This window comes from Cinclus cinclus, chromosome 31 (genome assembly GCF_963662255.1).
Source record: "Cinclus cinclus chromosome 31, bCinCin1.1, whole genome shotgun sequence".
Lineage (NCBI taxonomy): Eukaryota > Metazoa > Chordata > Aves > Passeriformes > Cinclidae > Cinclus > Cinclus cinclus.
In genome coordinates, this window is record NC_085076.1 from 1,688,850 (window position 1) to 1,705,965 (window position 17,116).

Genomic DNA, 17,116 nt, shown 5'->3' on the forward strand with positions numbered 1-17,116 from the left:
CCTTCAGATGGTGGCACTGCCAGGGGTTAGTGACACCTCCAGGCATTGGTGGCATCTTGGCTGGTGGCTCTTCTGGGCATTGGTAACACTTTCAGAGACTGGTGGCACCTCCAGGCATTGGTGGCACTGTGGGGCTGGTGGCACCTCCAGGCACTGGTGACATTTCCAGGGGTTAGTGACACCTCCAGCCTTGGTGACATTTCCAGGGGTTGGTGACACCTTCAGATGTTGGTGTCCCCCTGGGGTCGGTGATGCTTCCAGGGATGGTGGCATCTCCAGGAGCTGGTGACACCTCCAGGCATTGGTGACACCTCCAGGGCTGGTGGCACCTCCAGATGTCGGTGTCCCCTTGAACCCGGTGACACCTTCAGATGTTGGTGTCACTTTGGAGCTGGTGGCATCTCCAGGGGCTGGTGACACTCTGAGGCTGGTGACACCTCCAAGCATTGGTGACACCTCCAGGGCTGGTGACACCTCCAGATGTTGGCGTCCCCTTGAACCCGGTGACACCCCCAGACACGGCACCACCTCCAGCATCCTCCACCACCCCCTTGCTCCGGTGCCACCTGGGCGCCGCCGCCCCCCCTTGCTGCGGTGCCACCCCGGTGCCGATGTCACCTCCGTGTCCCCCCTCAGACGTTGCTGATGCGGACGCTGAGCGGGGCCCCCTCTCCCTCCCGCTCCGCCTCTCGCAGCGACTCCTCCAACTTCACCTTCTCGGGGTCCCCGAACCGCACGGCCTCGTGGTGACAGCAGGGCGCCGCCACCTTCACCACGCGGTCGAAGAGGCTGAAGTCGGCCACGTACTTGCCGCTGGCCGACAGCGAGATGGCCGGCGTGAACTCGTAGCCCCACAGGATCTCCTCGGGCAGGTAGGACGTGCGCACCTGGCACGTGGCGCTGGTCGACTCCACCGTGCCGCTCAGGATGACCACGAGCTCGAAGTCGCCGTCCCCCGAGCGCAGGGACACGTCCCGCAGCGGGCTGGCCTCGTCCACCACGTGGTAGAAGGTCAAGGGCAGGATGAGGAAGGGGCTGTCCGAGGACGTGTCCACCTGGAAGTCCACGTTGAGCTGGTTGAGCCGGACGCTCTCGCCCTCCTTGGTCAGGTGAGTCTGCAGCAGCTTCCCGGTGACCTGGCAGCCGATCAGGAGGCTCTTCCTCATGTTGGCCACGCGGATCATCAGGCAGGTCTTGCCGTCGTGCTGCGCCACCACCGCGTTCTGGCTGAACTTGATGGTCTCGGCGCGCTTCTTGGGCCGCGCGATCTTGGCCAGGAAGGTGCCGGTGATGAAGATCTCCAGGATGGTGGTCAACACCAGCTGGGTGATGAGCAGCACGATGGCCAGAGGGCACTCCTCGCTGATGTAGCGGAAGCCGTAGCCGATGGTGGTCTGGGACTCGAGGGAGAAGAGGAAGGCGCCGGTCAGCGTGTGCACCTGCATCACGCACGGCGTGTGGTTGGCGGGCGGCTCGAATTCCAGCAGGTCGCCGTGCGCCGCGGCCACCAGGTACCAGACCACGCCGAAGGCGAACCAGGTGCCGGCGAAGGTGGCGGAGAAGAGCAGGAGCTTGTAGCGCCACTGGAGGTCGATGAAGGTGGTCCACAGGTCCTTGAGGTACAGGAAGCGCTTGTCCGAGATGTGCTCCATGCGCACGTTGCTGCGGCCGTCCTTGGTCAGCACCCGGCGCCGCCGCAGCCCCGGCCCCATCAGCGGCCGGCTGTCGGTCTGCGTGGTCTGGCTGTAGTACACCTTGGTGGAGGACGTCATCTGCGGGGGACAGGTGAGGGACAGGTAAGAGATGTCATCTGCAGGGACAGGTGAGGGATGGGTGAAGGACAGGTGAGGGACAGGTGTGGGACAGGTGAACAGGTAAGAGATGTCATCTGAGGGGACAGGTGAGGGACAGGTGAGAGAGGTCATCTGCGGGGACAGGTGAGGGACAGATGAACAGGTAAGAGATGTCATCTGTGGGGACAGGTGAGGGATGGGTGAGAGATGTCATCTGCAGAGACAGGTGAGGGACAGGTGAAGGACAGGTGAGAGATGTCATCTGCAGGGACAGGTGAGGGACGGGTGAAGGACAGGTGAGAGATGTCATCTGCAGGGACAGGTGAGGGACGGGTGAAGGACAGGTGAGGGACAGGTGAACAGGTAAAAGATGTTATCTGTGAGGACAGATGTGGGACAGGTGAGGGATGGGTGAAGGACAGGTGAGGGACAGGTAAAAGATGTCATCTGTAGGGACAGGTGAGGGACAGGAGGAAGGACACAAGGGAGAGGTAAGGGGGTGACAGAGAAGATGGATGGGGAGATGAAAATGATGGATGGGTGGATGGATGATGGACGGATGGACGGATGGATGGATGGACATCTGTGGTGAGAGGCTGGACCCGAGTATGGGAGTGGGGACAGAGGGGATAAAGCAGAGGGTGGGGCCAGATTTGGAGCTCCCTGCACAGGTGGGACACACCTGTGGGGATGTGAGGGGGGAGGGGAGTTTGGGACAAGGTGAGGGACATCCCCTCCCCCCTGGTGGGGCTGGGGCTGGATGGGCTCATCCCAGCCCAGGGGGAACTGGGTGGTCATCCCTGTAACTGTCCATCCCTCTGTCCATCCCTGTAACTGTCCATCCCTCTGTCCATCCCTGTAACTGTCCATCCCTCTGTCCATCCCTGCAATTGTCCATCCCTCTGTCCATCCCTGCAATTGTCCATCCCTCTGTCCATCCCTGTAACTGTCCATCCCTGTAACTGTCCATCCTTCTGTCCATCCCTGTAACTGTCCATCCCTCTGTCCATCCCTGTAACTGTCCATCCCTCTGTCCATCCCTGCAATTGTCCATCCCTCTGTCCATCCCTGCAATTGTCCATCCCTCTGTCCATCCCTGTAACTGTCCATCCCTCTGTCCATCCCTGTAACTGTCCATCCTTCTGTCCATCCCTCTGTCCATCCCTGTAACTGTCCATCCCTCTGTCCATCCCTGTAACTGTCCATCCCTCTGTCCATCCCTGCAATTGTCCATCCCTCTGTCCATCCCTGCAATTGTCCATCCCTCTGTCCATCCCTGTAACTGTCCATCCCTCTGTCCATCCCTGTAACTGTCCATCCTTCTGTCCATCCCTCTGTCCATCCCTGTAACTGTCCATCCCTCTGTCCATCCCTGCAATTGTCCATCCCTCTGTCCATCCCTGCAATTGTCCATCCCTCTGTCCATCCCTGTAACTGTCCATCCCTCTGTCCATCCCTGTAACTGTCCATCCCTGTAACTGTCCATCCCTGCAATTGTCCATCCTTCTGTCCATCCCTGTAACTGTCCATCCCTCTGTCCATCCCTGCAACTGTCCATCCTTCTGTCCATCCCTCTGTCCATCCCTGCAATTGTCCATCCCTCTGTCCATCCCTGCAACTGTCCATCCCTCTGTCCATCCCTGTAACTGTCCATCCCTCTGTCCATCCCTGTAACTGTCCATCCCTGTAACTGTCCATCCCTCTGTCCATCCCTGCAATTGTCCATCCTTCTGTCCATCCCTGTAACTGTCCATTCCTGCAACTGTCCATCCTTCTGTCCATCCCTGTAACTGTCCATCCCTGTAACTGTCCATCCCTGTAACTGTCCATCCTTCTGTCCATCCCTGTAACTGTCCATCCCTCTGTCCATCCCTCTAACTGTCCATCCCTGTAACTGTCCATTCCTGCAACTGTCCATCCCTCTGTCCATCCTTCTGTCCATCCTTCTGTCCATCCCTCTGTCCATCCCTGTAACTGTCCATCCCTGTAACTGTCCATCCCTCTGTCCATCCTTCTGTCCATCCTTCTGTCCATCCCTGTAACTGTCCATTCCTGCAACTGTCCATCCCTCTGTCCATCCTTCTGTCCATCCTTCTGTCCATCCCTGTAACTGTCCATCCCTGTAACTGTCCATCCCTGTAACTGTCCATCCCTCTGTCCATTCCTGCAACTGTCCATTCCTGCAACTGTCCATCCTTCTGTCCATCCTTCTGTCCATCCTTCTGTCCATCCCTCTGTCCATCCCTCTGTCCCTCCATTGCTCTGTGTGCCCCCCAATTCCCAAATCCTCCCGTGTCGCCCCCCCATGTCCCCCCCGTGTTCCCTGGCAGCTCCAGTGGCCGTGGAAATGTCCCGGGCGTCCGGGAGGAAGAGGAAGGGGATGAATGGGAGGTGACAGGGACAAATGGCCGGGGGCAATGCCAGGCGCCTCCCCGGTGTCCCCCCCGTGTCCCGGTGTCCCCATCCCAAAAAAGGCCCTTTCAGCCCCCGCCAGCCTCTGGCCCCGCCACCATTTCCGCCGCGGAAGGGCAGCGTGCCGGGGACGCGGGGACACGGGGACACCGGGAGATGGTGGCACCACGGGCGGTCTCCTTGGAGCTCGGTGTCCCCGTGTCTGTCAAAGCCTGGGGACACGGGTGGCATGGGTGGCACTGCCACTGGCCTGGCTGCGCCGTGTCCCCAACAGAGAAAGGTCCTGGAAGGGACGGTGACAGCCGGGACAGAAGGGACATCGGTGTCCCCAAAGAGGGGACACAAAGCTGCTCTGTCCCATGTGGGCTCTTGGGGGTCCCTGGAGCCACTGTGGCCCCACAGAGCCACTGAATCCCCAGAGCCACCATGTGTCCCCAGAGTCCCCCGTGTCCCCCAAAAGCCACTGTGCCTGCAAAGCCACCTCATGTCCTGGAGCCTCTGAGGGTGCCCAGAGCCCCCCATGTCCCCAGAGCCACCGGGTGTCCCCAAAGCCACCGGGTGTCCCCAAAGCCACCGTGTCCCCCACCCCCTGCACACCCCGGGCTCCCCTGCCTCCCTCTCGAGTGGTCCCGACCCCCTTCTTTTGGCTCCTGACCCCCCCATTTCTGCTCCCCACTCCCCTTTTTTGGTCTCCCCGCCTCACTTTTGGGGTCACTGCCCCCTCCGAGGGCCCCACGTGCCCCGCGTGCCCCCCGGCCGTGCTCCGGTGGCCGGACACGGCTCGGGACAAGCCGCAGCTTGTTCCCGGTGCCCGCGGCACACCCGGTTACCCATTAACCCCCCCCACACCCCCTTGTGCCTCAGTTTCCCCTCGGGGGGTTCTGGTCACTTTGGGGGGGTCACCGCAGAGGCCCGGCCCTACATGGGGGGTCCAAACAGGCTGGGGGGGTGGCCCCAGGGACACGTCCCCGTTCTTCGCGTCCCGCTGGCACCGGTGGCGCGGGCACCGTTCCCACGCCACGGCGGTGCCAGGCGTGACCGGGCACCCCGCCAGCCGCGCCCCCACCCCCCCGTCCGCCCCCAAACTGGGGCGCGGGGCCGCTCAGCACTGGGGTAACTGGGATTTACGGGGTGGAGGGGGGGGGGGGTGGTCCGGCCCCCCAGACCCACGGAGGGGTCCCCCCAGTTGAGGAGGGGGGCGCGGGGTGGGTGCCGCGGGGTTGGAGCGGGGGGTGGCGGTGGCGGGAGGGGGGGGACAGGGACGGGGACAGGGGACAGTGGGGCCATTGTGCGGCCGGAGCCGAGGTTTCAATGGGGCTGGCGGGGGGACAAAGGCGCTTTGACGGAGCCCTCGTTAAGATGCAGAGCCCCGCGCGCCCGCCACCGCCAGCGCGGGGGTCCCGGGGGGCCCGCGACACCGCCAGGGCCAGCGCGGGGGACACAGGGACCCCACTGCCACCACCACTGCCACCGAGAGGGACACATGGACCCCACTGCCACTGAGAGGGACCCCAATGTCACCCCACTGCCACCACCACTGCCACCGAGAGGGACACATGGACCCCACTGCCACCGAGGGGGACACATGGACCCCACTGCCACCGAGAGGGACCCCAATGTCACCCCACTGCCACCACCACTGCCACCGAGAGGGACACAGGGACCCCACTGCCACCGAGAGGGACCCCAATGTCACCCCACTGCCACCACCACTGCCACCGAGAGGGACACAGGGACCCCACTGCCACCGAGAGGGACCCCAATGTCACCCCACTGCCACCACCACTGCCACCGAGAGGGACAAAGGGACCCCACTGCCACCGAGAGGGACCCCACTGCCACCGAGAGGGACCCCAATGTCACCCCACTGCCACCGAGAGGGACCCCAATGTCACCCCACTGCCACCGAGAGGGACACATGGACCCCACTGCCACCACCACTGCCACCGAGGGGGACACAGGGACCCCAATGTCACTGACACTGCTGCCGAGGGGGACACAGGGACCCCACTGCCACCGAGAGGGACCCCAATGTCACCCCACTGCCACCACCACTGCCACCGAGGGGGACACATGGACCCCACTGCCACTGAGAGGGACCCCAATGTCACCCCACTGCCACCACCACTGCCACCGAGGGGGACACAGGGACCCCAATGTCACTGACACTGCCGCCGAGGGGGACACAGGGATCCTCGTCATTACTGTTACTGTCCCCACGGGGGCACAGGGACCCCCCTCATTACCATCACTGTCACCACAGGGGTCCCCTGATACTGCCGTGGTCCCCACGGGGGGCACAGGGACCCTCACCACCCACCCCAGTGTGTGTCCCAGGGCTCTCCTGTCACTGTCAATGCCACCACCGGGGTCCCAGGGGTCCCCTGTCACTGTCACAGCCACCACGGGGGTCCCAGGCCCTGCTCTGGCCCCACTGAGTGTCCCTGTTCCCCCCCCCCCCCCCCCCCATGGCCCCACTGGGGGTCCCAGGGCTGCCCCCTGCCCACCACGGCCAGGATGGGGATCCCAGCACCAGGGGAACCCCAAAATGGTGCCTTAGCTCACACCTTGGATAAGGGATGCTGGGATAAAGCACACCTGGGATAAAGCACACCTGGGATAATTCATGCCTGGGGTATCCCACATCCAGGATAAGCCATGTTCAATATAACCCACACCCAGGATAATTCATACCCGGGATGAACCACACCTGGGATAAACCACACCCTGGACAAACCACACCTGGGATAACGCACACCTGGGATAAACCATACTCCGGATAAACCACACCTGCGACAAGCCACACCCCGGACAAACCACACCTGGGATAAACCATACACAGGATAAACCACACCCGGGATAAACCATACCCGGGATAAACCACACCCAGGATAGCGCACACCTGGGATAAACCATACCCAGGATAAACCACACCCGGGATAACGCACACCTGGGATAAACCATACCCAGGATAAACCACACCCGGGATAACGCACACCTGGGATAAACCATACCCAGGATAAACCATACCCAGGATAAACCACACCTGGGATAAACCACACCTGCGATAAGCCACACCTGGGATAAACCACACCTTGGACAAACCACACCTGGGATAAACCATACCCGGGATAAACCACACCTGGGATAATTCATACCTGGAGTATCCCACATCCAGGATAATTCACATTCAGTATAACCCACACCCAGGATAATTCATACCTGGGATAATTCATACCTGGGATAAACCCCTCCCAGGATAATTCACATCCAGGAGAAATCTACACCTGGGATAACCCATACCCTGGATAATCCACATCTGGGATAACCCATACCTGGAATAACCCACATGTGGAATAACCCACATCTCAGGATAATCCACACCTGGGATATCCTACATCCAGGGTAATCTGCATTCGGAATAACTCATGCCAGGAATAACACACACCTGGGATAACCTGAATTCCAGGATAACCCAGATTCCAGGATAACCCACACTTGGGACACTCAGAATAACCCACACCTGGGATAACCCAAACTCTGGGATGACCCACACTCAGGATAACCCGAATTCCAGGATAACCCACACTCAGGATAACCCACACCTGGGATAACCCAAACTCTGGGATAACCCACACTCAGGATAACCCGAATTCCAGGATAACCCACACTCAGGATAACCCACACCTGGGATAACCCACACTCAGGATAACCCGAATTCCAGGATAACCCACACTCAGGATAACCCACACCTGGGATAACCCAAACTCTGGGATAACCCACACTCAGGATAACCCACACCTGGGATAACCCAAACTCTGGGATAACCCAAACTCTGGGATAACCCAAACTCCAGGACAACCCACACTCAGGATAACCCACACCTGGGGTAACCCACACTCAGAATAACCCACACCTGGGGTAACCTTAAGTCTGGGATAACCCACACTCAGGATAACCCACACCTGGGGTAACCCTAATTCTGGGATAACCCACACCTGGGGTAACCCGAATTCCAGGATAAACCACATCCCAGTCCAACTGGGATGTGCTGAGGCTGGGGGATAATCCACAAGGAACAGTGGGATGGGGGACATGGGGACATAGGCTATGGGGATACAGGACATGGGGACATGGGGTGGGACTGTGGGGCACAAGGGACACAGGGATGGGGGACATGGGGACACAGGGATATGGGGACATCGGAATAGAGGGACACAGGACAGGGGGACATGGGAACATGGGGATAGTGGGATGAGGGGACATGGGGGCACAGGAACATGGGGACATAGGCCATGGGGATACGGGACATGGGGACAAGGGATGGGTCTATGGGGCACGAGGGACACAGGGATATGGGGACACGGGGTATAGAGAGACAAAGGGGCCTTGGGGACATAGGATACGTGACAGGGGGGTGGGGGATGTGGGGCACAGGGTGTTGGGGACATGGGAGAGGGACACAGGATCTGAGGATATGGGGACACAGGGGTATGGGGACACAGGGGTATGGGGACACGGGATATGTGGGAACATGGGGATACAGGGACACAGGGACCTGGTGGTACGTGATATGGGGACATGAGGATACAGAGAAATGAGGATATGGGAATGTGGGACACAAAGATGTGGGGACATGGGGATGAGGGACTTGGGGACATGGGGATTTGGGGACACAGGGAGGGGTGGACACAGGGACACGGGGACGTGGCCTCACGGAGTCACGGGGTTGTGGGGTGATGGCGACCCAGGAATGTGGGGACAACGGGGGCGTCATGCCACTGGTATGGGGGGACAAGGCCACACGGGGTTCCCTTCTCCAGCACCGGCGCCACCCCAGCGCCACCGACCAGTGCCCGCAGCCCTTGGGACCCCCCAGGAGGGGACAGGGGACCCCCGGAGACCCCCCCCCCCCCCGGTTACCCTTACCTTGCTGGGGGGGTCACGGGTCCCACCGTGCTCAGCCCGGCCGGCTCCCCATGGGCTTTATGGCTCGGCGGGGCCACTGCAGCGGGACGGGCACCCCCCCCCGCCCCCCCCCCCGAGGAACCGGGGGGGGCCAGGGCGGGGAGGAGCCGCCGGGGGCGGGCCGGGGGTTAATGGGGTGGAAAAGGAACCGGCCGGCACCGGGTCACGTTACCGGGCACGGGGGGGGCGGAATGTGGATGCTGGGGGACCGGCACCGCCATGGGGGTCCCGGTGGGGGCACCGGGGGACACCCGGGGGAATGTTCGGGCACTGGCAGTGGTGCTGGGGGTCCCGGTGGGAGCACCGGGGGGGATGGACAAGGCATGGCCAGCGGCTCTCGGAGTCCTGGTGGTGTCCCCCGGGCACTGGCACCGGCGTTGGGGGTCCCGGTGGAGGCACCGGGGGGTTCTGACAGGGTCCCCCGGGCACCGGCACCGTCACTTGGGGTCCCGGGAGGGTTATCCAGGCATTGGCACCTGCACCGGGGGTCTCGGCGGGGTCCCCTGGGCACTGGCACCTCTAAGGGGGGTCCCGCTGGTGGCACCGGAGGGTCCGGGCAGCGTCCCCCGGCCACGGGGGAGTCCCTGTGGCCACGTTGTTACCGGGGGGGTCCCGACAAGGTCACCCGGGGTCCCCCCTGCCCCGAGGTCCCCTCGGTCGTGGCGGGCCCCACCCGAGTACCGGGGGTCCCGGGGATGTGACCCCTCCTCATCGCCACCCGGAGCATCCTCGTGCGGGGTGTGCACAGACCCCCTCCCCCTTTCCCCACCCGTGGGTGTCACTGAGGGGTCCCGGGGCTGTGGAGTGAGGGGCTATGGGTCCTGGCTCCGTGGGTCTGGGGGCTGTGGGTTCGAGGTTTGTGGGGTCTGGGGGCTCTGGGTTCAGGGTTTGTGGGGTCTGGGGGCTGTGGGGTCAGTGGGCCTGGGGGATGTGCAGCTGTGGGGTGCGGGTCTGTGAGTCCGTGTGGTCAGTGGGGTCAGGGGGTCCATGGTCCCGTGGCCATGGGGTCTGAGGTCCATGGGATGTAGAACTGCGGGGTTTGGGGTCTGTGTGTCCCTGTGTCCGTGGGTGTACAGTCACTGTGTCCGTGTGTCCGTGTGTCTGTGTGTCCATGGGTGTAATAGTCAGTGTGTCCGTGGGTGTAATGGTCAGTGTGTCCGTGGGTGTAATGGTCAGTGTGTCCGTGTGTCCGTGTGTCTGTGTGTCCGTGGGTGTAATAGTCAGTGTGTCCGTGGGTGTAATGGTCAGTGTGTCCGTGTGTCCATGGGTGTAATGGTCACTGTGTCCGTGTGTCTGTGTGTCTGTGTGTCCATGGGTGTAATGGTCAGTGTGTCTGTGTGTCCGTGTGTCCGTGTGTCTGTGTGTCCATGGGTGTAATGGTCAGTGTGTCTGTGTGTCCGTGTGTCCATGGGTGTAATGGTCAGTGTGTCTGTGTGTCCGTGTGTCCGTCTGTCCGTGGCAGCCCCACACCAGGCCCTGTCCCGACCGGTCCGGAGGCACAAAGAGCCTTTGTCTGCCCGGGGGGGGGGGGGGGGGGGCCTGGGCAATTGAGGGAGACCTCTGGGCTAGTGATGGGGAGTCCTAGGCTACTGGGGGGGGGAGGGGGGGCTTGGCTAAGGGTGAGGGGCCTGGGCTAGTGATGGGGGAGCTGTGGGCTAATGGGGGTTGGGGCTCTGGGCTAGCAGTGGGGTCCTTGGCTAGTGTCGGGGCTTGGCTAATAAAGGGGGACTCCTGGGCTAGTGATGGGAGGCCTGAGTTAGGGGGAGGGGAGGGGGGCTTTGGGTTACTGATTGGAGAGGTGGGCTAGTGAAGGGGGCTGGGCTAGTGATGGGGAGCTCTGGGCTAGTGATAGGGCTAATGATGAGGGGGCCTGGGCTAGTGGGGGGCTGGGCTAATCCTGGAAAGTCGTGGGCTAATGATTGGGGGCCGAGCCGGGGGGTACTGGGCTAATGACGGGTACCCCCGGGATGATGGTGTATGGGGGGGATGGGCTAGTGATGGCCACCCCAGGGCTTGTGGGGGACGGCTGGGCTAATGCTGGAGACCCCAGGGCTAGTGTTGGGGGGAAGGGAGGGGCTGAGCCCGGGAGGGGGCTGGGCTAATGACGGGCACCCCCAGGCTAATTATGGGGGAGGGGGCTGAGCCGGGGGAGCTGGGCTAGCGAACAGCAGCCTTGGGCTAGTGCAGGGGAGGCTAGGCTAATGAAGGAGACCCCTGGGCTAATGATGAGGTGAGGCCTTGAGCCTGGCCGGGGGGGGCTGTGATAATTGTGGGGGTGCAGCTGAATCGGGGGGCATGGGGGGGAGGGGGCTGGGCAAGCGCCGGCCACCCCCGGGCTAGTGATGAGGGGGCGTAAGCCGGGGTGGGGGGAGGGGGGCTGGACTAACGAGAATCACCCGCGGGCTAATGAAGGGGGGGGGAGGGGGGAGCGCTAATTTTGGGGAGGTTGTGCTGGTGACGGGGGCGGAACCGAGGGGGGGGGGGGGGGGGGCTGGGCTAGCGCTGGCCACCCCCGGGCCAGTTGTCCGTGCGGAGGGGGGGGGCTCCCGGTATTTTTATCCGAGCGCGGCCGTTGCCGGGGAACGGGGCGGGGGGGGCCGGAGAGAGCGGAGCGAGCGGGGCTGCGGCAGCAGCGGTGAGAGCGGGCGGGGGGCGAGGGCACCCCCAGACCCGGCCGGGACCACCCCCACCCCCCCCCCACACACACACACCCTGGGATGGGAAATGAGGAGGGGGAGAACGGGGAGAGAGCCCCCCGGGATGGGAAATGAGGAGGGGGGGAAGGCCCCGGACCTGGCTGAGCCCACCCACCCCCACCTCACCTCCCCGGGATGGGCGATGGGGAGGTGGGGGGAGAGGGGTGGGTTCACGGGGACCCCTCCCCTACCCCCCACCGGGGCACACGCGTGTGTAAGGGGCGGGGGAGGGGATGGGGAGGGTGGGGGTGTGCGCGTGACCGGGCTGCGCGTGCACACGTGCGCGTGTGTGTTCGCGCGCGCGTGACCTGTGCACGCGCGTGTTCACCTGTGAGTGTGTGCAGTGTGTGTGTGTTTACATGCGTCACCTGTGCACGCGTGTGTGTTCACCTGTGAGTGTGTGCAGTGTGTGTGTGTTTACATGCGTCACCTGTGCACGCGTGTGTGTTCACCTGTGAGTGTGTGCAGTGTGTGTGCGTGTTTACATGTGTCACCTGTGCACGCGCGTGTGTTCACCTGTGAGTGTGTGCAGTGTGTGTGTGTTTACATGTGTCACCTGTGCACGCGCGTGTGTTCACCTGTGAGTGTGTGCAGTGTGTGTGTGTGTTTACATGTGTCACCTGTGCACGCGCGTGTGTTCACCTGTGAGTGTGTGCAGTGTGTGTGTGTTTACATGTGTCACCTGTGCACGCGTGTGTGTTCACCTGTGAGTGTGTGCAGTGTGTGTGCGTGTTTACATGTGTCACCTGTGCACGCGCGTGTGTTCACCTGTGAGTGTGTGCAGTGTGTGTGTGTTTACATGTGTCACCTGTGCACGCGTGTGTGTTCACCTGTGAGTTTGTGCAGTGTGTGCGTGTTTACATGTGTCACCTGTGCACGCGCGTGTGTTCACCTGTGAGTGTGTGCAGTGTGTGCGTGTTTACATGTGTCACCTGTGCACGCGTGTGTGTTCACCTGTGAGTGTGTGCAGTGTGTGCGTGTTTACATGTGTCACCTGTGCACGCGTGTGTGTTCACCTGTGAGTGTGCAGTGTGTGTGTGTTTACATGTGTCACCTGTGCACACTCGTGTGTTCATTCACATGTTCACATGCGTGGTGTAAGTGTGTGTTCACGTGTGGCCCAGTTCCCAGTCTGCCCAGTTTGGGGTGAATCTCACCCTTCCCAGTCCCACCAGTTTGAGGAGGTGATGATGCCATTCCCACCATCCCAGTCTTCTGAGTCCCCCCAGTTTGGGCACCCCTCTCTTCCCAGTCCCCCCCAGTTTGGAGGGGTCAGTGGCACCATTCCAACCATCCCAGTCCCCCCAGCCTGGGGGTTCCATCTCCCATCCAAGTTCTCCCACTTTGGGATCTCCATCTCCCCAGTCCCCCCAGTTTGAGGGCTTCATCCCCCACTCCTCCATCCCAGTTGCCCCAGTTTGGGATCTCCATCTCCCCAGTCCCCCCAGTTTGAGGGCTCCATCCCCCACTCCTCCATCCCAGTTGCCCCAGTTTAGGATCTCCATCTCCCCAGTCCCCACAGTCTGGGGGCTTCATCCCCCACTCCTCCATCCCAGTTGCCCCAGTTTAGGATCTCCATCTCCCCAGTCCCCACAGTCTGGGGGCTTCATCCCCCACTCCTCCATCCCAGTTGCCCCAGTTTGGGATCTCCATCTCCCCAGTCCCCCCAGTTTGAGGGCTTCATCCCCCACTCCTCCATCCCAGTTGCCCCAGTTTGGGATCTCCATCTCCCCAGTCCCCCCAGTTTGGGGGCTCCATCCCCCGTTCCCCCACCCCAGTCCTCACCCCCTCACCCCTGTCCCCCCACAGCCGCCGCCGATGGCTCAGGACAACGCCGCCTTCTGCGGGGTCCCCGAGGGGGTCCCCACGGGGGTCCCCGCCGAGGCCAAACCCCCTCCCCCTCCCCCCCAAGCCCCCAAACGCCGCCCCTGGGGGGCCGGGGGGGGCGCGGCGACCCGGAAGCGCCAGCGCTACGTGGAGAAGGACGGCAAGTGCAACGTTCAGCACGGCAACGTGCGCGAGACCTACCGCTACCTGACCGACATCTTCACCACCCTGGTGGACCTCAAGTGGCGCTTCAGCCTCCTCATCTTCATCCTGGCCTACGCCCTCACCTGGCTCTTCTTCGGCCTCATCTGGTGGGTCATCGCCTACAGCCGCGGCGATCTGGAGCACCTGGGCGACCACAGCTGGACGCCGTGCGTCAACAACCTCAACGGCTTCGTGTCCGCCTTCCTCTTCTCCATCGAGACCGAGACCACAATCGGCTACGGCCACCGCGTCATCACGGACACGTGCCCCGAGGGCATCGTGCTGCTGCTGCTGCAGGCCATCCTGGGCTCCATGGTCAACGCCTTCATGGTGGGCTGCATGTTCGTGAAGATCTCGCAGCCCAACAAGCGCGCCGAGACGCTGGTGTTCTCCTCGCACGCCGTGGTGTCGCTGCGCGATGACCGCCTCTGCCTCATGTTCCGCGTGGGCGACCTGCGCGACTCGCACATCGTCGAGGCCTCCATCCGTGCCAAGCTCATCCAGTCCAAGCAGACGCAGGAGGGCGAGTTCATCCCGCTGGACCAGACCGACCTGAGCGTGGGCTTCGAGACGGGCGATGATCGGCTCTTCCTGGTGTCGCCGCTCATCATCAGCCACGAGATCGACGAGCGCAGCCCCTTCTGGGACGTGTCGCGGGGGCAGCTGGAGAGGGACGACTTCGAGATCGTCGTCATCCTCGAGGGCATGGTGGAGGCCACAGGTAAACGGGGTGGGGACGTGTTGCCTTTGTGGGGACACATCCACGGGGACATCATTTAATGGGACACATCCATGGGGACGCCATTTCATAGGACGCATCCATGGGGACATCATCATCTTCCTGGGGACATCTCATGTCCATGGGGACATCATCTTCTTGGGACCCATTGTCTCCATAGGGACACGTTGTCTCCTTGGGGAGGCATCCATGGGGTCATCATCTCCGTGGGACACATCCATGGGGACGTCGCATCTGTGGGACACATCGTCTTTGTGGGGACGTATTGTCTTCTTGGGACGCGTCATCTCCATGGGACACATCTGTGGGGACACCTCCATGAGGACACATCATCACTGTGGGACACCTCATTTCTGTGGGGACATCATCTTCTTGGGACCCATCCATCACCTCCATGGGGACATGTCTCCTTGGGGACACCTCCGTGGGAACAGATAACGTCCATGGGGACACCCCACCTTCATGGGGCCACCACCATGGGGACAGATAACATCCCTGGGGACACCTCATTTCCATGGGGATGCCACCATGGGGACACATCGTGTCTGTGGGGACACCTCACCTGTGTGGGGACACCTGTGTGGGGACACCTCATCTCCATGGGGACATCTCTGCTGATTTGGGGTCTCTCCATGCCATGGGTGCAGCACAGACCCCTAAGGAGGGTTCAGGGTGCTCCATGCCCTGGACTCTTCACCTTTTCAGATGCCCTGTCCCTGGATGCTTCACCTTTTGGGGTGCCCCCCAGGGATGATGTGCCAGGTGGTGCAGAGAGCTTCAGGTGTTGGGGTGCCCTAAAATCTAGGGGTTTCACAGACCCCTCCTACTGGATTTGGGGTGCCCCACACGCTGGAGGCTTCAGATACTGGGGTGCCCTCGGCCCCCCAACTTCTGGGGCCTCCCTGACCCTTATACCTGGTGGACAAACTGCTGTAGGGTCAGGGTGCCCCATGCCCTGGGGGCTTCAGATATTGGGGTCCCCCAAGCCCTGGGGGTTTCAGAGAGCCCTTCCTACCAGATTTGGGGTGACCTGTGCCCTGGATTCTTCAGGTATTGGGGTCCCCCATGCCCTGAGTGATTCAGGTGTTGGGGTTCCCCTCACCCCCTGACCCCCAGGGATGATGTGTGAGGTATGCAGATCATACCTGGTGGATGAGGTGTTGTGGGATCAGGAGCCTTCAGGAATTGGGGTTCCTCCTAGGTTGAGGAATTGGGGTTCCTCCTAGGTTGAGGAATTGGGGTCCTCCTAGGTTCAGGAATTGGGGTCCCCCCAGGTTCAGGAATTGGGGTTCCCCTGACCCCCGTGCCCCCCAGGGATGACGTGCCAGGCACGCAGCTCGTACCTGGCCGATGAGGTGCTGTGGGGTCACCGCTTCACGCCGCTGCTCAGCCTCGAGGAAGGTTTCTACGAGGTGGACTACGGGGGCTTCCACCACACCGTGCCCGTGCCCACCCCGGCCTGCAGCGCTCGCCAGCTGGCGGCCGCCGCTGCCCGCCGCGATGCCCACCTGTACTGGTCCATCCCCAGCCGCCTGGATGAGGCGGCGGCAGCGGGGGGCGAGGGGGACCCCGAAATGTCCCCCTGTGAGAGCAATGGGACCTTGGCCAGCCCCGAGTCGCGGTGATGCCACCAAAATCTGGGTGTATGTACTAAAAAATCCCCCTTGTTCTAACGGTAGCGGTGGGTTTGGGGTGTCCCGGGGTTTGTGGGGGAGATGGGACCCCCAAAATCTCTCAAGAGAGCCATGGGATCTTGGCCAGCCCCGAGTCGCGGTGATGCCACCAAAATCCGGGTGTATATAACAAAAATCCCCTCCGGTGTGATGGTGGAGGTGGGTTTGGGGTGTCCCTGGGCTCAGGGGGCAAAGGGGACCCCAAAATCCCCCGTGAGAGCAATGGGATCTTGGCCAGCCCCGAATCGCGGTGATGCCGCCAAAATCTGGGTGTATGTAATAAAAATCCCCCCCCCCCCGGTGTGATGGTTGTGGGGGATTTGGGGTGTCCCAGGGTTTCTGTGGTGTGCCATGGGTTTGTGGGGGAGAGGGGGACCCCAAAATCTCTCAAGAGAGCCCATGGGATCTTGGCCAGCCCCGAGTCGCAGTGATGCCACCAAAATCTGGGTGTGTGTAATAAAAATCCCCCCGTTAGGATGGTGGTGGTGGTTTTGGGGTGGATCTAAGGTGTCCCAGCGTTTTTGGGATGTCCCTGTGTTTGTGGGGAGAGGGGGACCCGGAAATTCCTTGGGAGAGCAACGTCACCTTGGCCAGCCCTAGTAGGTGCCAAAACTTGGGTGTACCGAATAAAAATCCCCCAAAATTATGGTGGCGCTGTTTTTGGGGTGCGGGCATTGGGATTGGGGGTTTTGGGGCCTCTGGGGAGGGGCAATCCAGCGGGTCCACTGAAGAATTTGGGGTGAAATAGGGGTGAGCAGAGCGCCCTCACCCCAATTCCTACAGGGGTGGCAGCAGGGGTCAGTG

The 17,116-nt window shown here is 61.9% G+C and overlaps 2 protein-coding genes across 2 annotated transcripts; one reads left to right on the forward strand and one right to left on the reverse strand.

The window, feature by feature from the left end:
- Positions 1 to 632: 632 nt before the first annotated feature.
- KCNJ10 (potassium inwardly rectifying channel subfamily J member 10) lies at positions 633 to 2,103 on the reverse strand. Its single transcript, XM_062511200.1, has 2 exons — positions 2,013 to 2,103; positions 633 to 1,786 (listed from the first exon to the last, which is right to left on the reverse strand). Exons 1-2 carry the CDS (start codon positions 2,101 to 2,103, stop codon positions 633 to 635), a joined length of 1,245 nt encoding a protein of 414 aa, XP_062367184.1.
- Positions 2,104 to 13,687: 11,584 nt separating this feature from the next.
- On the forward strand, positions 13,688 to 16,264 carry KCNJ9 (potassium inwardly rectifying channel subfamily J member 9). The gene is made up of 2 exons (XM_062511245.1): positions 13,688 to 14,621; positions 15,954 to 16,264. Exons 1-2 carry the CDS (start codon positions 13,688 to 13,690, stop codon positions 16,262 to 16,264), a joined length of 1,245 nt encoding a protein of 414 aa, XP_062367229.1.
- Positions 16,265 to 17,116: the final 852 nt, after the last annotated feature.